General features: G+C 55.0%; 1 protein-coding gene across 1 annotated transcript in view; it reads left to right on the top strand.

Annotated features, from left to right (window-relative positions):
* The window catches only part of LOC140385662 (rac GTPase-activating protein 1-like), a 39,173-nt gene extending 36,686 nt beyond the window's left edge, over positions 1-2,487 (top strand). Inside the window, exons 8-9 of the mRNA XM_072468051.1 lie at positions 2,224-2,332; positions 2,411-2,487. Of these exons, the coding sequence (XP_072324152.1) occupies positions 2,224-2,332; positions 2,411-2,487 (186 nt within the window). The remainder of the gene's footprint in view (positions 1-2,223; positions 2,333-2,410) is intronic.
* The last annotated feature ends 21,779 nt before the right edge of the window (positions 2,488-24,266 follow it).

Raw genomic sequence — 24,266 nt, 5'->3', positions numbered from 1 at the left:
GGCCGTGCTAAATTGCCCTCCGTGTCCTGAAAGGTTAGGAGGGGTTATGGGGATAGGGTGGAAGTGAGGGCTTAAGTGGGTCGGCGCAGACTCGATGGGCCGAATGGCCTCCTTCTGCACTGTACGTTCTATGTTCTAAACTCACGCAGACACGGGGAGAACGTGCAGACTCCAGACAGACAGTGACCCAAGACGGGAATCGAACCTAGGACTCTGGAGCTGTGAGGCATCAGTGCTAACCACTGTGCTACCGTGCCATCCCATTCGGCCCCTCGAGCCTGCTCCACCATTCTATAGAATCATGGATGATCTGACACTTTTCCTGTCCTTCTCCATAAGCCTTGATTCCCTTACTGATAAGAATCCATCTCAGCCTTAAATATACACAAGGACCGGGCAAGAAATTCCAAAACTCCCAACCCTCTGAGAGAATAAATACTTCCTCATCTCAGTCTCAAATTGGCCTCCTTTAATTCTGCAGCTACGCTCTCTGGTCCAAACTGGCCTCCCTTTATTCTGCAGCTATGCTCTCTGGTCCTAGACTTTAACCTATCTCACTTATCTTTTCCCCATTTTTTGTTTTGTCTGGAGAGGTGTGGAAGTTATAGAATGAGATTTGAGCGTGAGGAGAAAGCACAATACAATAATCCGTTAGTGCCAGACATGGTGGAAATATTTATTTTTAAATAGATTGTGCATTCATTGGAGGAGGCAATTCTGTACCTCTCCTGGGAGTGTTTGATGGGGACAGTGTAGAGGCAGCTTTACTCTGTATCTAACCCCGTGCTGTACCTGGCCTGGGAGTGTTCGATGGGGACAGTGTAGAGGGAGCTTTACTCTGTATCTAACCCCGTGCTGTACCTGTCCTGGGAGTTTTTGATAGGGACAGTGTAGAGGGAGCTTTACTCTGTATCTAACCTCGTGCTGTACCTGTCCTGGGAGTGTTTGATGGGGAGAGTGTAGAGGGAGTTTTACTCTGTATCTAACCCCGTGCTGTACCTGTCCTGGGAGTGTTTGATGGGGACAGTGTAGAGGGAGCTTTACTCTGTATCTAACCCCGTGCTGTACCTGTCCTGGGAGTGTTTGATGGGGAGAGTGTAGAGGGAGCTTTACGCTGTATCTAACCCCGTGCTGTACCTGTCCTGGGAGTGTTTGATGGGGACAGTTTAGAGGGAGCTTTACTCTGTATCTAACCCCGTGCTGTCCCTGTCCTGGGAGTGTTTGGTGGGGACAGTGTAGAGGGAGCTTTACTCTGTATCTAATCCCGTGCTGTACCCGTCCTGGGAGTGTTTGATGGGGACAGTGTAGAGCGAGCTTTACCCTGTATCTAACCCCATGCTGTACCTGACCTGGGAGTGTTTGATGGGGAAAGTGTAGAGGGAGCTTTACTCTGTATCTAACCCCGTGCTGTACCTGTCCTGGGAGTGTTTGATGGGGACAGTGTAGAGGGAGCTTTACTCTGTATCTAACCCCGTGCTGTGCCTGTCCTGGGAGTGTTTGATGGGGACAGTGTAGAGGGAGCTTTACTCTGTATCTAACCCCGTCCTGTACCTGTCCTGGGAGTGTTTGATGGGGACAGTGTAGAGGGAGCTTTACTCTGTATCTCACCCTGTGCAGTTGAAACATTACTTTTCAATTTTTATGTTTCAGACCACCTGATAAAGTTGCTGTTTGTCTTTCCAAGCAGTGAAATCTGTATTTTCAAATCCGTGCTCTCCAGTTCCTACCTTCCTCATTTGTGCCCTAGCTCCTGCCAGACCCCCCCCACCCCAGATAAAACGGTCACTAGTTTGCCTCCCTCGAGTTGATGTCCCCATGAAGCTCCTGCCCTTGTCCTTCCTGGTCGAGTGTGTGGGTTGGAAGGTGCTTTGAAGATTTTGTTATCTCTTTACTCCTAATTGGGGCCTGTTTAGCTCCGTGGGCTGGACAGCTGGTCCGTGATGCTGCGTGAGGCCAGCAGTGTGGGTTCGATTCCCCGTTAACCTGAGGTTATTGATGAAGGCTCCGCCTTCTCAAGCTTGCCCCTCGCCTGAGGCCGGGTCAAACCATCACCAGTCAGCTCACCCCCTCAATGGGGGCGAGCAGCCTCTGGTCCTCTGGGGCTGTGGCCACATTACTTTTTACTCCTAATTGGGTTTGATGAAATGTTGATGAGCAGATGCTGAGCCCTGTCAGGGTGGTCTCTATCCCTTCGCTGCTGTTGCATATCCTTCATTCCCTCAGATTGTGGAGAATCTTCTCTCGTTGTCCTCTGACTATTGGAACCAGATGGTGGGAGAGGAGACAGCCCAGACGGGATCGAGCAGCGCTGAATCCGGTCTCGTCTTATCCGGTGAGAATGCTCTTCTTTTAGTTTTGGGGGAAATCTTAGATTGGGTTTTTGATTTTGTTTATTGTCACGTGCCCCAAGGTACAGTGACAAGTATTCTTGGGCGACAGGCCATTGCTCCAGGTGCACAAGAACAGGAAAATGAGTGGATGGCCTGAATGCCAGACTCTGCCGGGAGTATCAATGGTGGCAGAGGGCAGTTTGGACAGTTACCGAGGAATGAGGGGTGAACAGAGAGTGTCAATGGACACGGACTAAAACAACCGAGTGCTTGACGTACATGGTCATCCCATCCACTCAATGAAGTATCTATTTGAAGTGTAGCCATAATTGTAGGAAATTCGGCTGCCAACTTGAGCACAGCAGGATCCCGCAAATTTGATAATGACCAGATGTGTTTCGATGAAAGCAAATTACTGCGGACGCTGGAATCTGAAACGAAAGAGAAAATGCTGGAAAATCTTAGCAGGTCTGGCAGCTTCCGCAGGGAGAGAAAAGAGCGAACGTTTCGAGTCCGATGACTCTTTGTCAAAGTGAACAGAGAAATTGGGGAATATTTATACTGTGGAGTGAGAATGAAAGATGGGTCATAGCCACGGAAACCCAGGGAAACCGGGTGCGAATGGCCACAGAAACCCAGGGAAACCGGGTGCTAATGGCCACAGAAACCCAGGGAAACCGGGTGCTAATGGCCACAGAAACCCAGGGAAACCGGGTGCTAATGGCCACAGAAACCCAGGGAAACCGGGTGCTAATGGCCACAGAAACCCAGGGAACAGAGTGCTAATGGCCACAGAAACCCAGGGAAACCGGGTGCTAATGGCCACAGAAACCCAGGGAAACCGGGTGCTAATGGCCACAGAAACCCAGGGAAACCGGGTGCTAATGGCCACAGAAACCCAGGGAAACCGGGTGCTAATGGCCACAGAAACCCAGGGAACAGAGTGCTAATGGCCACAGAAACCCAGGGAAACCGGGTGCTAATGGCCACAGAAACCCAGGGAAACCGGGTGCTAATGGCCACAGAAACCCAGGGAAACCGGGTGCTAATGGCCACAGAAACCCAGGGAACAGAGTGCTAATGGCCACAGAAACCCAGGGAAACCGGGTGCTTATGGCCACAGAAACCCAGGGAAACCGGGTGCTAATGGCCACAGAAACCCAGGGAACAGAGTGCTAATGGCCACAGTAACCCAGGGAAACCGGGTGCTAATGGCCACAGTAACCCAGGGAAACCGGGTGCTAATGGCCACAGAAACCCAGGGAAACCGGGTGCTAATGGCCACAGAAACCCAGGGAACAGAGTGCTAATGGCCACAGTAACCCAGGGAAACCGGGTGCTAATGGCCACAGTAACCCAGGGAAACCGGGTGCTAATGGCCACAGTAACCCAGGGAAACCAGGTGCTAATGGCCACAGTAACCCAGGGAAACCAGGTGCTAATGGCCACAGAAACCCAGGGAACAGAGTGCTAATGGCCACAGTAACCCAGGGAAACCAGGTGCTAATGGCCACAGTAACCCAGGGAAACCGGGTGCTAATGGCCACAGTAACCCAGGGAAACCGGGTGCTAATGGCCACAGTAACCCAGGGAAACCGGGTGCTAATGGCCACAGTAACCCAGGGGAAAGAGAGCTAATGGCAGTCTCCAGAGAGAACAAAATATGTGAAAGGCCAAACAGCAGAGAAACTAACATCAGAGGGTGAACTGTAGATGTGGGGGAAGGGAAGGGGGAAGCAAAGAGGAGAAAGGGTAAGGAAAGGTGGATAAAATGGTGGTGGGGGTGGGTTAAATATATATTACGAACGAAAGAAATGGTAAAAGACAGTTAAAATGAAATGGGATGAGAACAATGGGTCGAGGTGGGGTAGAGCTGATCATCTGAAGTTGTTGAATTCGATGTTGAGACCCGTGCCTAACCGGAAGATGAGATGTGGTTCCTCCAGTTTGCGTTGAGCTTCACTGGAACACTGCAGCAGGCCAAGGACAGACATGTGGGCCTGGGAGCAGGGTCTTGTGTTAAAATGGCAAGCAACGGGAAGGCAGGGTCCTGAATGCGCACAGACCGAAGATGCTCAGCAAAGCGATCACCCAGACTGCGTTTGGTCTCTCCAATATAGAGGAGACCACGTTGGGAGCAGCGAATGCAGGAGACCAGATTGGAAGAGGTGCAAGTGAAACGCTGCTTAACCTGGAATGAGTGTTTTGGGCCTGAGATGTTGAGCATGGAAGAGGTAAAGGGGCAGGGGTTACACCTCCTGCGATTGCATGGGAAGGTGCCATGGGTGATGGGAGAGGTACTGGGTATGGTGGAGGAGTGGACCAGATTGTCTCGGAGGGAACGGTCTCTGCGGAATGCTGACAGAGGGAGTGAAGGGAAGATGTGTTTGGTGGTGGCATCACGCTGGAGTTGGCGAAAATGGCGGAGGATTCGGAGGCTGGTGGGATGAAATGTGAGAACGAGGGGGATCTTGTTCTGGGAGGGGGTGAGGGTAGTGGTGCGGGAGATGGACCGCACACTGAGGGCCCTGTCCACAACTGTCGGTGGGAAATCACGGTTGAGGAAGAAGGAAGACATTTTCGAAGCACCATTTTGGAAAGTGGAATCATCGGAGATGTGTTTTGATGATCTGGGAGCTCTGCTGCTCTTCAAAATGATGTGATTGGATCACTTATTATATCGTCGTAAGGGAGCAGGTCCCTCAGTCCCTCACCCTCTGACACTCCCTCAGTACTGACCCTCTGACAGTGCAGCACTCCCTCAGGACTGACCCTCTGACAGAGCGGCCTCCCTCAGTACTGACCCTCTGACAGTGCAGCACTCCCTCAGTACTGACCCTCTGACAGTGCGGCACTCCCTCAGTACTGACCCTCTGACAGTGCAGCACTCCCTCAGTACTGACCCTCTGACAGTGCAGCACTCCCTCAGTACCGACCCTCTGACAGTGCGGCACTCCCTCAGTACTGACCCTCTAACAGTGCAGCGCTCCCTCAGTACTGACCCTCTGACAGTGCAGCACTCCCTCAGTACTGACCCTCTGACAGTGCGGCACTCCCTCAATACTGACCCTCTGACAGTGCAGCACTCCCTCAGTACTGACCCTCTGACTGTGCGGCACTCCCTCAATACTGACCCTCTGACAGTGCAGCACTCCCTCAGTACTGACCCTCTGACAGTGCAGCATTCCCTCAGTACTGACCCTCTGACAGTGCGGCACTCCCTCAGTACTGACCCTCTGACAGTGCGGCACTCCCTCAGTACTGACCCTCTGACTGTGCGGCATTCCCTCAGTACTGACCCTCTGACAGTGCAGCACTCCCTCAGTATTGACCCTCTGACAATGCAGCACTCCCTCAGTACTGACTCTCTGACAGTGCGGCACTCCCTCAATACTGACCCTCTGACAGTGCAGCACTCCCTCAGTCCCTCACCCTCTGACAGTGCAGCACTCCCTCAGTACTGACCCTCTGACAGTGCGGCACTCCCTCAAAACTGATCTCTTTGCAGGGGCAGGCCAGTCGATTTCGGCGGGAGAACAGCTGGTTAGTCAGTTTCAGCGGGAGCATTGCGGAAGGAGGGTGCTGGGAGGTAAGTCAACCTTTAAAAGCACTTCTCTTTGCAGGGGCAGGCCAGTCGATTTCGGCGGCGTGAGAACAGCTGGTTAGTCAGTTTCAGCGGGAGCATTGCGGAAGGAGGGTGCTGGGAGGTAAGTCAACCTTTAAAAGCACTTCTCTTTGCAGGGGCAGGCCAGTCGATTTCGGCGGCGTGAGAACAGCTGGTTAGTCAGTTTCAGCGGGAGCATTGCGGAAGGAGGGTGCTGGGAGGTAAGTCAACCTTTAAAAGCACTTCTCTTTGCAGGGGCAGGCCAGTCGATTTCAGCGGCGTGAGAGCAGCTGGTGAGTCAGTTTCAGCAGGAGCTGAGACTTTTTCTCTTTTCTTTAAATTAGTTTTTTAGGCGGGATCAGGAAGTCGACCCGCGGACGTCTGGGAAGACCCTCACCAATAAATTCTGGTGGAGAGGAAACCCGAGACACTACACGTGTAGTGTCTCCCACCCGCCCCCCTCCTCTAACCTAATAATAAAACCCATTGGTCTGAGGTAAGTACCATATTTTTATTATATTATTATTATTTTTTATAAAAATTTAATTTAGTTGTTAGCCAGATCTTGGTAGAAAGTTAGAGGAATGGCAGGGAAGGGAGTACAATGTTCCTCCTGCAGGATGTTTGAGGTGAGGGATGCAGTTAGTGTCCCTGCTGATTTTACCTGCAGGAAGTGCTGCCATCTCCAGCTCCTCCAAGACCGAGTTAGGGAACTGGAGCTGGAGTTGGAAGAACTTCGGATCATTCGGGAGGCAGAAGGGGTCATAGATAGCAGCTTCAGGGAATTAGTTACACCAAAGATTGGAGATAGGTGGGTAACTGTAAGAGGGACTGGGAAAAAACAGTCAGTGCAGGGATCCCCTGCGGTCGTTCCCCTGAGAAACAAGTATACCGCTTTGGATACTTCTGGGGGGGGGGGGGGAGACTTACCAGGGGTAAGCCATGGGGTACGGGCCTCTGGCACGGAGTCTGTCCCTGTTGCTCAGAAGGGAAGGGGGGAGAGGAGCAGAGCATTAGTAATTGGGGACTCTATAGTCAGGGGCACAGATAGGAGATTTTGTGGGAGCGTGAGAGACTCACGTTTGGTATGTTGCCTCCCAGGTGCAAGGGTACGTGATGTCTCGGATCGTGTTTTCCGGGTCCTTAGGGGGGAGGGGGAGCAGCCCCAAGTCGTGGTCCACATTGGCACCAACGACATAGGTAGGAAAGGGGACAAGGATGTCAGGCAGGCTTTCAGGGAGCTAGGATGGAAGCTCAGAACTAGAACAAACAGAGTTGTTATCTCTGGGTTGTTGCCCGTGCCACGTGATAGTGAGATGAGGAATAGGGAGAGAGCATTTAAACACGTGGCTACAGGGATGGTGCAGGCGGGAGGGTTTCAGATTTTTGGATAACTGGGGCTCTTTCTGGGGAAGGTGGGACCTCTACAGACAGGATGGTCTACATCTGAACCTGAGGGGCACAAATATCCTGGGGGGGAGATTTGTTAGTGCTCTTTGGGGGGGTTTAAACTAATGCAGCAGGGGCATGGGAACCTGGATTGTAGTTTTAGGGTAAGGGAGAATGAGAGTATAGAGGTCAGGAGCACAGATTTGACGTCGCAGGAGGGGGCCAGCGTTCAGGTAGGTGGTTTGAAGTGTGTCTACTTCAATGCCAGGAGTATACGAAACAAGGTAGGGGAACTGGCAGCGTGGGTTGGTACCTGGGACTTCGATGTTGTGGCCATTTCGGAGACATGGATAGAGCAGGGACAGGAATGGATGTTGCAGGTTCCGGGGTTTAGGTGTTTTAGTAAGCTCAGAGAAGGAGGCAAAAGAGGGGGAGGTGTGGCGCTGCTAGTCAAGAGCAGTATTACGGTGGCGGAGAGGATGCTAGATGGGGACTCTTCTTCCGAGGTAGTATTGGCTGAAGTTAGAAACAGGAAAGGAGAGGTCACCCTGTTGGGAGTTTTTTATAGGCCTCCTAATAGTTCTAGGGATGTAGAGGAAAGGATGGCGAAGATGATTCTGGATATGAGCGAAAGTAACAGGGTAGTTATTATGGGAGACTTTAACTTTCCAAATATTGACTGGAAAAGATATAGTTCGAGTACAATAGATGGGTCGTTTTTTGTACAGTGTGTGCAGGAGGGTTTCCTGAAACAATATGTTGACAGGCCAACAAGAGGCGAGGCCACGTTGGATTTGGTTTTGGGTAATGAACCAGGCCAGGTGTTAGATTTGGAGGTAGGAGAGCACTTTGGGGACAGTGACCACAATTCGGTGACGTTTACGTTAATGATGGAAAGGGATAAGTATACACCGCAGGGCAAGAGTTATAGCTGGGGGAAGGGCAATTATGATGCCATTAGACGTGACTTGGGGGGGATAAGGTGGAGAAGTAGGCTGCAAGTGTTGGGCACACTGGATAAGTGGGGCTTGTTCAAGGATCAGCTACTGCGTGTTCTTGATAAGTATGTACCGGTCAGACAGGGAGGAAGGCGTCGAGCGAGGGAACCGTGGTTTACCAGGGAAGTGGAATCTCTTGTTAAGAGGAAGAAGGAGGCCTATGTGAAGATGAAGTGTGAAGTTTCGGTTGGGGCGATGGATAGTTACAAGGTAGCGAGGAAGGATCTAAAGAGAGAGCAAAGACGAGCAAGGAGGGGACATGAGAAGTATTTGGCAGGAAGGATCAAGGAAAACCCAAAAGCTTTCTATAGGTATGTCAGGAATAAGCGAATGACTAGGGAAAGAGTAGGACCAGTCAAGGACAGGGATGGGAAATTGTGTGTGGAGTCTGAAGAGATAGGTGAGATACTAAATGAATATTTTTCGTCAGTATTCACTCAGGAAAAAGATAATGTTGTGGAGGAGAATGCTGAGCCCCAGGCTAATAGAATAGATGGCATTGAGGTACGTAGGGAAGAGGTGTTGGCAATTCTGGACAGGCTGAAAATAGATAAGTCCCCGGGACCTGATGGGATTTATCCTAGGATTCTATGGGAGGCCAGGGAAGAGATTGCTGGACCTTTGGCTTTGATTTTTATGTCATCATTGGCTACAGGAATAGTGCCAGAGGACTGGAGGACAGCAAACGTGGTCCCTTTGTTCAAAAAGGGGAGCAGAGACAACCCCGGCAACTATAGACCGGTGAGCCTCACGTCTGTAGTGGGTAAAGTCTTGGAGGGGATTATAAGGGACAAGATTTATAATCATCTAGATAGGAATGATATGATCAGGGATAGTCAGCATGGCTTTGTGAAGGGTAGGTCATGCCTCACAAACCTTATTGAGTTCTTTGAGAAGGTGACTGAACAGGTAGACGAGGGTAGAGCAGTTGATGTGGTGTATATGGATTTCAGCAAAGCGTTTGATAAGGTTCCCCACGGTAGGCTATTGCAAAAAATACGGAGGCTGGGGATTGAGGGTGATTTAGAGATGTGGATCAGAAATTGGCTAGCTGAAAGAAGACAGAGGGTGGTGGTTGATGGGAAATGTTCAGAATGGAGTACAGTCACAAGTGGAGTACCACAAGGATCTGTTCTGGGGCCGTTGCTGTTTGTCATTTTTATCAATGACCTAGAGGAAGGCACAGAAGGGTGGGTGAGTAAATTTGCAGATGATACTAAAGTCGGTGGTGTTGTCGATAGTGTGGAAGGATGTAGCAGGTTACAGAGGGATATAGATAAGCTGCAGAGCTGGGCTGAGAGGTGGCAAATGGAGTTTAATGTAGAGAAGTGTGAGGTGATTCACTTTGGAAGGAATAACAGGAATGCGGAATATTTGGCTAATGGTAAAGTTCTTGAAAGTGTGGCTGAGCAGAGGGATCTAGGTGTCCATGTACATAGATCCCTGAAAGTTGCCACCCAGGTTGATAGGGTTGTGAAGAAGGCCTATGGAGTGTTGGCCTTTATTGGTAGAGGGATTGAGTTCCGGAGTCGGGAGGTCATGTTGCAGCTGTACAGAACTCTGGTCCGGCCGCATTTGGAGTATTGCGTACAGTTCTGGTCACCGCATTATAGGAAGGACGTGGAGGCTTAGGAGCGGGTGCAGAGGAGATTTACTAGGATGTTGCCTGGTATGGAGGGAAAATCTTATGAGGAAAGGCTGACGGACTTGAGGTTGTTTTCGTTGGAGAGAAGAAGGTTAAGAGGAGACTTAATAGAGGCATACAAAATGATCAGGGGGTTGGATAGGGTGGACAGTGAGAGCCTTCTCCCGCGGATGGATATGGCTGGCACGAGGGGACATAACTTTAAACTGAGGGGTAATAGATATAGGACAGAGGTCAGAGGTAGGTTCTTTACGCAAAGAGTAGTGAGGCCGTGGAATGCCCTACCTGCTACAGTAGTGAACTCGCCAACATTGAGGGCATTTAAAAGTTTATTGGATAAACATATGGATGATAATGGCATAGTGTAGGTTAGATGGCTTTTGTTTCGGTGCAACATCGTGGGCCGAAGGGCCTGTACTACGCTGTATTGTTCTATGTTCTATGTTCTATGTTCTATGACCCTCTGACAGTGCAGCACTCCCTCAGTACTGACCCTCTGACAGTGCGGCACTCCCTCAATACTGACCCTCTGACAGTGCAGCACTCCCTCAGTACTGACCCTCTGACAGTGCGGCACTCCCTCAGTACTGACCCTCTGACAGTGCAGCGCTCCCTCAGTACTGACCCTCTGACAGTGCGGCACTCCCTCAGTACTGACCCTCTGACAGTGCGGCACTCCCTCAGTACTGACCCTCTGAGAGTGCGGCACTCCCTCAGTACTGACCCTCTGACAGTGCGGCACTCCCTCAGTGCTGACCCTCTGACAGTGCAGCACTCCCTCAGTACTGACCCTCTGACAGTGCGGCACTCCCTCAATACTGACCCTCTGACAGTGCAGCACTCCCTCAGTACTGACCCTCTGACAGTGCGGCACTCCCTCAGTGCTGACCCTCTGACAGTGCAGCACTCCCTCAGTACTGACCCTCTGACAATGCAGCACTCCCTCAGTACTGACCCTCTGACAGTGCGGCACTCCCTCAATACTGAGCCTCTGACAGTGCAGCACTCCCTCAGTACTGACCCTCTGACAGTGCGGCACTCCCTCAATACTGACCCTCTGACAGTGCAGCACTCCCTCAGTCCCTCACCCTCTGACAGTGCAGCACTCCCTCAGTACTGACCCTCTGACAGTGCGGCACTCCCTCAATACTGACCCTCTGACAGTGCAGCACTCCTTCAGTACTGACCCTCTGACAGTGCAGCACTCCCTCAGTACTGACCCTCTGACTGTGCAGCACTCCCTCAGTCCCTCACCCTCTGACAGTGCAGCACTCCCTCAGTACTGACCCTCTGACAGTGCAGCACTCCCTCAGTACTGACCCTCTGACAGTGCAGCACTCCCTCAGTACAGACCCTCTGACAGTGCAGCACTCCCTCAGTACTGACCCTCTGACAGTGCAGCCCTCCCTCAGTACTGACCCTCTGACAGTGCAGCACTCCCTCAGTACTGACCCTCTGACAGTGCAGCACTCCCTCAGTACTGGCCATCTGACAGTGCAGCACTCCCTCATCCTGACCCTCTGACAGTGCAGCACTCCCTCATCCTGACACTCTGACAGTGCAGCACTCCTTCAGTACTGACCCTCTGACTGTGCAGCACTCCCTCATCCTGACCCTCTGACAGTGCAGCACTCCTTCAGTACTGACCCTCTGACTGTGCAGCACTCCCTCAGTACTGACCCTCTGACAGTGCAGCACTCCCTCAGTACTGGCCCTCTGACAGTGCAGCACTCCCTCAGTACTGACCCTCTGACAGTGCAGCACGCCCTCAGTACTGACCCTCTGACAGTGCGGCACTACCTCAGTACTGTCCCTCTGACAGTGCAGCACTCCCTCAGTACTGACCCTCTGACAGTGCAGCACGCCCTCAGTACTGACCCTCTGACAGTGCAGCACTCCCTCAGTACTGACCCTCTGACAGTGCAGCACTCCCTAAGTACTGACCCTCTGACAGTGCAGCACTCCCTCAGTACTGGCCCTCTGACAGCGCAGCACTCCTTCAGTACTGACCCTCTGACTGTGCAGCACTCCCTCAGTACTGACCCTCTGACAGTGCAGCACTCCCTCAGTACTGACCCTCTGACAGTGCAGCACTCCCTCAGTACTGACCCTCTGACAGTGCAGCACTCCCTCAGTACTGGCCCTCTGACAGTGCAGCACTCCCTCATCCTGACCCTCTGACAGTGCAGCACTCCTTCAGTACTGACCCTCTGACAGTGCCGCACTCCCTCATCCTGACCCTCTCACAGTGCAGCACTCCCTCATCCTGACCCTCTGACAGTGCAGCACTCCCTCAGGACTGACCCTGTGACAGTGCAGCACTCCCTCAGTACTGACCCTCTGACAGTGCAGCACTCCCTCAGTACTGACCCTCTGACAGTGCAGCACTCCCTCAGTACTGGCCCTCTGACAGTGCAGCACTCCTTCAGTACTGACCCTCTGACTGTGCAGCACTCCCTCAGTACTGACCCTCTGACAGTGCAGCACTCCCTCAGTACTGACCCTCTGACAGTGCAGCACTCCCTCGGTACTGACCCTCTGACAGTGCAGCACTCCCTCAGTACTGACCCTCTGACAGTGCAGCACTCCCTCAGTACTGACCCTCTGACAGTGCAGCACTCCCTCATCCTGACCCTCTGACAGTGCAGCACTCCCTCAGTACTGAATCTCTGACAGTGCAGCACTCCCTCAGTACTGACCCTCTGACAGTGCAGCACTCCCTCAGTACTGACCCTCTGACAGTGCGGCGCACCCTCATCCTGACCCTCTGACAGTGCAGCACTCCCTCAGTACTGACCCTCTGACAGTGCAGCACTCCCTCAGTACTGACCCTCTGACAGTGCAGCACTCCCTCTGTACTGGCCCTCTGACAGTGCCGCACTCCCTCATCCTGACCCTCTGACAGTGCAGCACTCCCTCATCCTGACCCTCTGACAGTGCAGCACTCCTTCAGTACTGACCCTCTGACTGTGCAGCACTCCCTCAGTACTGACCCTCTGACAGTGCAGCACGCCCTCAGTACTGACCCTCTGACAGTGCAGCACTCCCTCAGTACTGGCCCTCTGACAGTGCAGCACTCCTTCAGTACTGACCCTCTGACTGTGCAGCACTCCCTCAGTACTGACCCTCTGACAGTGCAGCACTCCCTCAGTACTGGCCCTCTAACAGTGCAGCACTCCCTCAGTACTGACCCTCTGACAGTGCGGCACTACCTCAGTACTGTCCCTCTGACAGTGCAGCACTCCCTCAGTACTGACCCTCTGACAGTGCAGCCCTCCCTCAGTACTGACCCTCTGACAGTGCAGCACTCCCTCAGTACTGGCCCTCTGACAGTGCAGCACTCCCTCATCCTGACCCTCTGACAGTGCAGCACTCCTTCAGTACTGACCCTCTGACAGTGCGGCACTCCCTCAGTACTGACCCTCTGACTGTGCAGCACTCCCTCAGTACTGACCCTCTGACAGTGCAGCACTCCCTCAGGACTGACCCTCTGACAGTGCAGCACTCCCTCAGTACTGACCCTCTGACAGTGCAGCACTCCCTCAGTACTGACCCTCTGACAGTGCAGCACTCCCTCAGTACTGGCGCTCTGACAGTGCAGCACTCCTCCAGTACTGACCCTCTGACTGTGCAGCACTCCCTCAGTACTGATCCTCTGACAGTGCAGCACTCCCTCAGTACTGACCCTCTGACAGTGCAGCACTCGCTCAGTACTGACCCTCTGACAGTGCAGCACTCCCTCAGTACTGACCCTCTGACAATGCAGCACTCCCTCAGTACTGACCCTCTGACATTGCGGCGCACCCTCATCCTGACCCTCTGACAGTGCAGCACTCCCTCAGTACTGACCCTCTGACAGTGCAGCACTCCCTCAGTACTGACCCTCTGACAGTGCAGCACTCCCTCTGTACTGGCCCTCTGACAGTGCCGCACTCCCTCATCCTGACCCTCTGACAGTGCAGCACTCCCTCATCCTGACCCTCTGACAGTGCAGCACTCCTTCAGTACTGACCCTCTGACTGTGCAGCACTCCCTCAGTACTGACCCTCTGACAGTGCAGCACGCCCTCAGTACTGACCCTCTGACAGTGCGGCACTACCTCAGTACTGTCCCTCTGACAGTGCAGCACTCCCTCAGTACTGACCCTCTGACAGTGCAGCACGCCCTCAGTACAGACCCTTTGACAGTGCAGCACTCCCTCAGTACTGACCCTCTGACAGTGCAGCACTCCCTAAGTACTGACCCTCTGACAGTGCAGCACTCCCTCAGTACTGGCCCTCTGACAGCGCAGCACTCCTTCAGTACTGACCCTCTGACTGTGCAGCACTCCCTCAGTACTGACCCTCTGACAGTGCAGCACTCCCTCAGTACTGACCCTCTGACAGTGCAGCACTCCCTCAGTACTGACCCTCTGACAGTGCAGCACTCCCTCAGTACTGGCCCTCTGACAGTGCAGCACTCCCTCATCCTGACCCTCTGACAGTGCAGCACTCCTTCAGTACTGACCCTCTGACAGTGCGGCACTCCCTCAGGACTGACCCTCTGACTGTGCAGCACTCCCTCAATACTGACCCTCTGACAGTGCAGCACTCCCTCAGGACTGACCCTCTGACAGTGCAGCACTCCCTCAGTACTGACCCACTGACAGTGCAGCACTCCCTCAGTACTGACCCTCTGACAGTGCAGCACTCCCTCAGTACTGGCCCTCTGACAGTGCAGCACTCCTTCAGTACTGACCCTCTGACTGTGCAGCACTCCCTCAGTACTGACCCTCTGACAGTGCAGCACTCCCTCAGTACTGACCCTCTGACAGTGCAGCACTCCCTCAGTACTGACCCTCTGACAGTGCAGCACTCCCTCAGTACTGACCCTCTGACAGTGCAGCACTCCCTCATCCTGACCCTCTGACAGTGCAGCACTCCCTCAGTACTGACTCTCTGACAGTGCAGCACTCCCTCAGTACTGACCCTCTGACAGTGCGGCGCACCCTCATCCTGACCCTCTGACAGTGCAGCACGCCCTCAGTACTGACCCTCTGACAGTGCAGCACGCCCTCAGTACTGACCCTCTGACAGTGCGGCACTACCTCAGTACTGTCCCTCTGACAGTGCAGCACTCCCTCAGTACTGACTCTCTGACAGTGCAGCACTCCCTCAGTACTGACCCTCTGACAGTGCAGCACTCCCTCAGTACTGACCCTCTGACAATGCAGCACTCCCTCAGTACTGACTCTCTGACAGTGCAGCACTCCCTCAGTACTGACCCTCTGACAGTGCGGCGCACCCTCATCCTGACCCTCTGACAGTGCAGCACGCCCTCAGTACTGACCCTCTGACAGTGCAGCACTCCCTCAGTACTGGCCCTCAGACAGTGCAGCACTCCTTCAGTACTGACCCTCTGACTGTGCAGCACTCCCTCAGTACTGACCCTCTGACAGTGCAGCACTCCTTCAGTACTGACCCTCTGACTGTGCAGCACTCCCTCAGTACTGACCCTCTGACAGTGCAGCACTCCCTCAGTACTGGCCCTCTAACAGTGCAGCACTCCCTCAGTACTGACCCTCTGACAGTGCAGCACGCCCTCAGTACTGACCCTCTGACAGTGCGGCACTACCTCAGTACTGTCCCTCTGACAGTGCAGCACTCCCTCAGTACTGACCCTCTGACAGTGCAGCACGCCCTCAGTACTGACCCTCTGACAGTGCAGCACTCCCTCAGTACTGACCCTCTGACAGTGCAGCCCTCCCTCAGTACTGACCCTCTGACAGTGCAGCACTCCCTCAGTACTGACCCTCTGACAGTGCAGCACTCCCTCAGTACTGGCCCTCTGACAGTGCAGCACTCCCTCATCCTGACCCTCTGACAGTGCAGCACTCCTTCAGTACTGACCCTCTGACAGTGCGGCACTCCCTCAGTACTGACCCTCTGACTGTGCAGCACTCCCTCAGTACTGACCCTCTGACAGTGCAGCACTCCCTCAGGACTGACCCTCTGACAGTGCAGCACTCCCTCAGTACTGACCCTCTGACAGTGCAGCACTCCCTCAGTACTGACCCTCTGACAGTGCAGCACTCCCTCAGTACTGGCCCTGTGACAGTGCAGCACTCCTCCAGTACTGACCCTCTGACTGTGCAGCACTCCCTCAGTACTGACCCTCTGACAGTGCAGCACTCCCTCAGTACTGACCCTCTGACAGTGCAGCACTCCCTCAGTACTGACCCTCTGACAGTGCAGCACTCCCTCAGTACTGACCCTCTGACAGTGCAGCACTCCCTCAGTACTGACCCTCTGACAGTGCAGCACTCCCTCATCCTGACCCTCTGACAGTGCAGCACTCCGTCGGTACTGACTCTCTGACAGTGCAGCACTCCCTCAGTACTGACCCTCTGACAATGCAGCACTCCCTCAGTACTGGCCCTCTGACAGTGCCGCACTCCCTCATCCTGACCCTCTGACAGTGCAGCACTCCTTCAGTACTGACCCTCTGACTGTGCAGCACTCCCTCAGTACTGACCCTCTGACAGTGCAGCACGCCCTCAGTACTGACCCTCTGACAGTGCAGCACTCCCTCAGTACTGGCCCTCTGACAGTGCAGCACTCCTTCAGTATGACCCTCTGACTGTGCAGCACTCCCTCAGTACTGACCCTCTGACAGTGCAGCACTCCCTCAGTACTGGCCCTCTGACAGTGCAGCACTCCCTCAGTACTGACCCTCTGACAGTGCAGCACGCCCTCAGTACTGACCCTCTGACAGTGCAGCACGCCCTCAGTACTGACCCTCTGACAGTGCAGCACTCCCTCAGTACTGACCCTCTGACAGTGCAGCACTCCCTAAGTACTGACCCTCTGACAGTGCAGCACTCCCTAAGTACTGACCCTCTGACAGTGCAGCACTCCCTCAGTACTGGCCCTCTGACAGCGCAGCACTCCTTCAGTACTGACCCTCTGACTGTGCAGCACTCCCTCAGTACTGACCCTCTGACAGTGCAGCACTCCCTCAGTACTGACCCTCTGACAGTGCAGCACTCCCTCAGTACTGACCCTCTGACAGTGCAGCACTCCCTCAGTACTGACCCTCTGACAGTGCAGCACTCCCTCAGTACTGGCCCTCTGACAGTGCAGCACTCCCTCATCCTGACCCTCTGACAGTGCAGCACTCCTTCAGTACTGACCCTCTGACAGTGCGGCACTCCCTCAGTACTGACCCTCTGACTGTGCAGCCCTCCCTCAGTACTGACCCTCTGACAGTGCAGCACGCCCTCAGTACTGACCCTCTGACAGTGCAGCACTCCCTCAGTACTGACCCTCTGACAGTGCAGCCCTCCCTCAGTACTGACCCTCTGACAGTGCAGCACTCCCTCAGTACTGACCCTCTGACAGTGCAGCACTCCCTCAGTACTGGCCCTCTGACAGTGCAGCACTCCCTCATCCTGACCCTCTGACAGTGCAGCACTCCTTCAGTACTGACCCTCTGACAGTGCGGCACTCACTCAGTACTGACCCTCTGACAGTGCAGCACTCCCTCAGTACTGACCCTCTGACAGTGCAGCACTCCCTCAGGACTGACCCTCTGACAGTGCAGCACTCCCTCAGTACTGACCCTCTGACAGTGCAGCACTCCCTCAGTACTGACCCTCTGACAGTGCTGCACTCCCTCAGTACTGGCCCGCTGACAGTGCAGCACTCCTCCAGTACTGACCCTCTGACTGTGCAGCACTCCCTCAGTACTGACCCTCTGACAGTGCAGCACTCCCTCAGTACTGACCCTCTGACAGTGCAGCACTCCCTCAGTACTGACCCTCTGACAGTGCAGCACTCCCTCAGTACTGACCCTCTGACAATGCAGCACTCCCTCAGTACTGACCCTCTGACAGTGCGGCGCACCCTCATCCTGACCCTCTGACAGTGCAGCACTCCCTCAGTACTGACCCTCTGACAGTGCAGCACTCCCTCAGTACTGACCCTCTGACAGTGCAGCACTCCCTCTGTACTGGCCCTCTGACAGTGCCGCACTCCCTCATCCTGACCCTCTGACAGTGCAGCACTCCCTCATCCTGACCCTCTGACAGTGCAGCACTCCTTCAGTACTGACCCTCTGACAGTGCAGCACTCCCTCAGTACTGACCCTCTGACAGTGCAGCACGCCCTCAGTACTGACCCTCTGACAGTGCAGCACTCCCTCAGTACTGGCCCTCTGACAGTGCAGCACTCCTTCAGTACTGACCCTCTGACTGTGCAGCACTCCCTCAGTACTGACCCTCTGACAGTGCTGCACTCCCTCAGTACTGGCCCTCTGACAGTGCAGCACTCCCTCAGTACTGACCTCTGACAGTGCAGCACGCCCTCAGTACTGTCCCTCTGACAGTGCAGCACTCCCTCAGTACTGACCCTCTGACATTGCAGCACGCCCTCAGTACTGACCCTCTGACAGTGCAGCACTCCCTCAGTACTGACCCTCTGACAGTGCAGCACTCCCTCAGGACTGACCCTCTGACAGTGCAGCACTCCCTCAGTACTGACCCTCTGACAGTGCAGCACTCCCTCAGTACTGACCCTCTGACAGTGCAGCACTCCCTCAGTACTGGCCCTCTGACAGTGCAGCACTCCTTCAGTACTGACCCTCTGACTGTGCAGCACTCCCTCAGTACTGACCCTCTGACAGTGCAGCACTCCCTCAGTACTGACCCTCTGACAGTGCAGCACTCCCTCAGTACTGACCCTCTGACAGTGCAGCACTCCCTCAGTACTGACCCTCTGACAGTGCAGCACTCCCTCAGTACTGACCCTCTGACAGTGCAGCACTCCCTCATCCTGACCCTCTGCCAGTGCAGCACTCCCTCAGTACTGACTCTCTGACAGTGCAGCACTCCCTCAGTACTGACCCTCTGACAATGCAGCACTCCCTCAGTACTGACCCTCTGACAGTGCGGCGCACCCTCATCCTGACCCTCTGACAGTGCAGCACGCCCTCAGTACTGACCCTCTGACAGTGCAGCACTCCCTCATCCTGACCCTCTGACAGTGCAGCACTCCCTCAGTACTGACCCTCTGACAGTGCAGCACTCCCTCATCCTGACCCTCTGACAGTGCAGCACTCCCTCAGTACTGACCCTCTGACAATGCAGCACTCCCTCAGTACTGACTCTCTGACAGTGCAGCACTCCCTCAGTACTGACCCTCTGACAGTGCGGCGCACCCTCATCCTGATCCTCTGACAGTGCAGCACGCCCTCAGTACTGACCCTCTGAGAGTGCAGCACTCCCTCAGTACTGGCCCTCTGACAGTGCAGCACTCCTTCAGTACTGACCCTCTGACTGTGCAGCACTCCCTCAGTACTGACCCTCTGACAGTGCAGCACTCCCTCAGTACTGGCCCTCTAACAGTGCAGCACTCCCTCAGTACTGACCTTCTGACAGCGCAGCACGCCCTCAGTACTGACCCTCTGACAGTGCGGCACTACCTCAGTACTGTCCCTCTGACAGTGCAGCACTCCCTCAGTACTGATCCTCTGACAGTGCAGCACGCCCTCAGTACTGACCCTCTGACAGTGCAGCACTCCCTCAGTACTGACCCTCTGACAGTGCAGCCCTCCCTCAGTACTGACCCTCTGACAGTGCAGCACTCCCTCAGTACTGACCCTCTGACAGTGCAGCACTCCCTCAGTACTGGCCCTCTGACAGTGCAGCACTCCCTCATCCTGACCCTCTGACAGTGCAGCACTCCTTCAGTACTGACCCTCTGACAGTGCGGCACTCCCTCAGTACTGACCCTCTGACTGTGCAGCACTCCCTCAGTACTGACCCTCTGACAGTGCAGCACTCCCTCAGGACTGACCCTCTGACAGTGCAGCACTCCCTCAGTACTGACCCTCTGACAGTGCAGCACTCCCTCAGTACTGACCCTCTGACAGTGCAGCACTCCCTCAGTACTGGCCCTGTGACAGTGCAGCACTCCTCCAGTACTGACCCTCTGACTGTGCAGCACTCCCTCAGTACTGACCCTCTGACAGTGCAGCACTCCCTCAGTACTGACCCTCTGACAGTGCAGCACTCCCTCAGTACTGACCCTCTGACAGTGCAGCACTCCCTCAGTACTGACCCTCTGACAGTGCAGCACTCCCTCAGTACTGACCCTCTGACAGTGAAGCACTCCCTCATCCTGACCCTCTGACAGTGCAGCACTCCCTCAGTACTGACTCTCTCACAGTGCAGCACTCCCTCAGTACTGACCCTCTGACAATGCAGCACTCCCTCAGTACTGACCCTCTGACAGTGCGGCGCACCCTCATCCTGACCCTCTGACAGTGCAGCACTCCCTCAGTACTGACCCTCTGACAGTGCAGCACTCCCTCAGTACTGACCCTCTGACAGTGCAGCACTCCCTCTGTACTGGCCCTCTGACAGTGCCGCACTCCCTCATCCTGACCCTCTGACAGTGCAGCACTCCTTCAGTACTGACCCTCTGACTGTGCAGCACTCCCTCAGTACTGACCCTCTGACAGTGCAGCACGCCCTCAGTACTGACCCTCTGACAGTGCAGCACTCCCTCAGTACTGGCCCTCTGACAGTGCAGCACTCCTTCAGTACTGACCCTCTGACTGTGCAGCACTCCCTCAGTACTGACCCTCTGACAGTGCAGCACTCCCTCAGTACTGGCCCTCTGACAGTGCAGCACTCCCTCAGTACTGACCCTCTGACAGTGCTGCACGCCCTCAGTACTGACCCTCTGACAGTGCGGCACTACCTCAGTACTGTCCCTCTGACAGTGCAGCACTCCCTCAGTACTGACCCTCTGACAGTGCAGCACTACCTCAGTACTGTCCCTCTGACAGTGCAGCACTCCCTCAGTACTGACCCTCTGACAGTGCAGCACTCCCTCAGTACTGACCCTCTGACAGTGCAGCACTCCCTCAGTACTGGCCCTCTGACAGTGCAGCACTCCCTCATCCTGACCCTCTGACAGTGCAGCACTCCTTCAGTACTGACCCTCTGACAGTGCAGCACTCCCTCAGTACTGACCCTCTGACAGTGCAGCACTCCCTCAGTACTGGCCCTCTGACAGTGCAGCACTCCCTCAGTACTGACCCTCTGACAGTGCAGCACTCCCTCAGGACTGACCCTCTGACAGTGCAGCACTCCCTCAGTACTGACCCTCTGACAGTGCAGCACTCCCTCAGTACTGACCCTCTGACAGTGCAGCACTCCCTCAGTACTGGCCCGCTGACAGTGCAGCACTCCTCCAGTACTGACCCTCTGACTGTGCAGCACTCCCTCAGTACTGACCCTCTGACAGTGCAGCACTCCCTCAGTACTGACCCTCTGACAGTGCAGCACTCCCTCAGTACTGACCCTCTGACAGTGCAGCACTCCCTCAGTACTGACCCTCTGACAATGCAGCACTCCCTCAGTACTGACCCTCTGATAGTGAGGAGCACCCTCATCCTGACCCTCTGACAGTGCAGCACTCCCTCAGTACTGACCCTCTGACAGTGCAGCACTCCCTCAGTACTGACCCTCTGACAGTGCAGCACTCCCTCTGTACTGGCCCTCTGACAGTGCCGCACTCCCTCATCCTGACCCTCTGACAGTGCAGCACTCCCTCATCCTGACCCTCTGACAGTGCAGCACTCCCTCAGTACTGACCTCTGACAGTGCAGCACTCCCTCAGTACTGACCTCTGACAGTGCAGCACGCCCTCAGTACTGTCCCTCTGACAGTGCAGCACTCCCTCAGTACTGACCCTCTGACAGTGCAGCACGCCCTCAGTCCTGACCCTCTGACAGTGCAGCACTCCCTCAGTACTGACCCTCTGACAGTGCAGCACTCCCTAAGTACTGACCCTCTGACAGTGCAGCACTCCCTCAGTACTGGCCCTCTGATAGCGCAGCACTCCTTCAGTACTGACCCTCTGACTGTGCAGCACTCCCTCAGTACTGACCCTCTGACAGTGCAGCCCTCCCTCAGTACTGACCCTCTGACAGTGCAGCACTCCCTCAGTACTGACCCTCTGACAGTGCAGCACTCCCTCAGTACTGGCCCTCCGACAGTGCAGCACTCCCTCATCCTGACCCTCTGACAGTGCAGCACTCCTTCAGTACTGACCCTCTGACAGTGCGGCACTCCCTCAGTACTGACCCTCTGACTGTGCAGCACTCCCTCAGTACTGACCCTCTGACAGTGCAGCACTCCCTCAGGACTGACCCTCTGACAGTGCAGCACTCCCTCAGTACTGACCCTCTGACAGTGCAGCACTCCCTCAGTACTGACCCTCTGACAGTGCAGCACTCCCTCAGTACTGGCCCTCTGACAGTGCAGCACTCCTTCAGTACTGACCCTCTGACTGTGCAGCACTCCCTCAGTACTGACCCTCTGACAGTGCAGCACTCCCTCAGTACTGACCCTCTGACAGTGCAGCACTCCCTCAGTACTGACCCTCTAACAGTGCAGCACTCCCTCAGTACTGACCCTCTGACAGTGCAGCACTCCCTCAGTACTGACCCTCTGACAGTGCAGCACTCCCTCATCCTGACCCTCTGACAGTGCAGCACTCCCTCAGTACTGACTCTCTGACAGTGCAGCACTCCCTCAGTACTGACCCTCTGACAATGCAGCACTCCCTCAGTACTGACCCTCTGACAGTGCGGCGCACCCTCATCCTGACCCTCTGACAGTGCAGCACGCCCTCAGTACTGACCCTCTGACAGTGCAGCACTCCCTCATCCTGACCCTCTGACAGTGCAGCACTCCCTCAGTACTGACCCTCTGACAGTGCAGCACTCCCTCATCCTGACCCTCTGACAGTGCAGCACTCCCTCAGTACTGACCCTCTGACAATGCAGCACTCCCTCAGTACTGACTCTCTGACAGTGCAGCACTCCCTCAGTACTGACCCTCTGACAGTGCGGCGCACCCTCATCCTGATCCTCTGACAGTGCAGCACGCCCTCAGTACTGACCCTCTGACAGTGCAGCACTCCCTCAGTACTGGCCCTCTGACAGTGCAGCACTCCTTCAGTACTGACCCTCTGACTGTGCAGCACTCCCTCAGTACTGACCCTCTGACAGTGCAGCACTCCCTCAGTACTGGCCCTCTAACAGTGCAGCACTCCCTCAGTACTGACCCTCTGACAGTGCAGCACGCCCTCAGTACTGACCCTCTGACAGTGCGGCACTACCTCAGTACTGTCCCTCTGACAGTGCAGCACTCCCTCAGTACTGACCCTCTGACAGTGCAGCACGCCCTCAGTACTGACCCTCTGACAGTGCAGCACTCCCTCAGTACTGACCCTCTGACAGTGCAGCCCTCCCTCAGTACTGACCCTCTGACAGTGCAGCACTCCCTCAGTACTAACCCTCTGACAGTGCAGCACTCCCTCAGTACTGGCCCTCTGACAGTGCAGCACTCCCTCATCCTGACCCTCTGACAGTGCAGCACTCCTTCAGTACTGACCCTCTGACAGTGCGGCACTCCCTCAGTACTGACCCTCTGACTGTGCAGCACTCCCTCAGTACTGACCCTCTGACAGTGCAGCACTCCCTCAGGACTGACCCTCTGACAGTGCAGCACTCCCTCAGTACTGACCCTCTGACAGTGCAGCACTCCCTCAGTACTGACCCTCTGAAAGTGCAGCACTCCCTCAGTACTGGCCCTGTGACAGTGCAGCACTCCTCCAGTACTGACCCTCTGACTGTGCAGCACTCCCTCAGTACTGACCCTCTGACAGTGCAGCACTCCCTCAGTACTGACCCTCTGACAGTGCAGCACTCCCTCAGTACTGACCCTCTGACAGTGCAGCACTCCCTCAGTACTGACGCTCTGACAGTGCAGCACTCCCTCAGTACTGACCCTCTGACAGTGCAGCACTCCCTCATCCTGACCCTCTGACAGTGCAGCACTCCCTCAGTACTGACTCTCTCACAGTGCAGCACTCCCTCAGTACTGACCCTCTGACAATGCAGCACTCCCTCAGTACTGACCCTCTGACAGTGCGGCGCACCCTCATCCTGACCCTCTGACAGTGCAGCACTCCCTCAGTACTGACCCTCTGACAGTGCAGCACTCCCTCAGTACTGACCCTCTGACAGTGCAGCACTCCCTCTGTACTGGCCCTCTGACAGTGCCGCACTCCCTCATCCTGACCCTCTGACAGTGCAGCACTCCTTCAGTACTGACCCTCTGACTGTGCAGCACTCCCTCAGTACTGACCCTCTGACAGTGCAGCACGCCCTCAGTACTGACCCTCTGACAGTGCAGCACTCCCTCAGTACTGGCCCTCTGACAGTGCAGCACTCCTTCAGTACTG

The sequence above is a fragment of the Scyliorhinus torazame genome, chromosome 2 (genome assembly GCF_047496885.1).
Source record: "Scyliorhinus torazame isolate Kashiwa2021f chromosome 2, sScyTor2.1, whole genome shotgun sequence".
Classification (NCBI taxonomy): Eukaryota; Metazoa; Chordata; class Chondrichthyes; order Carcharhiniformes; family Scyliorhinidae; genus Scyliorhinus; species Scyliorhinus torazame.
The sequence above is the reverse complement of the archived record's forward strand: the minus strand, read 5'-3'. Positions and strand labels throughout refer to the sequence as shown.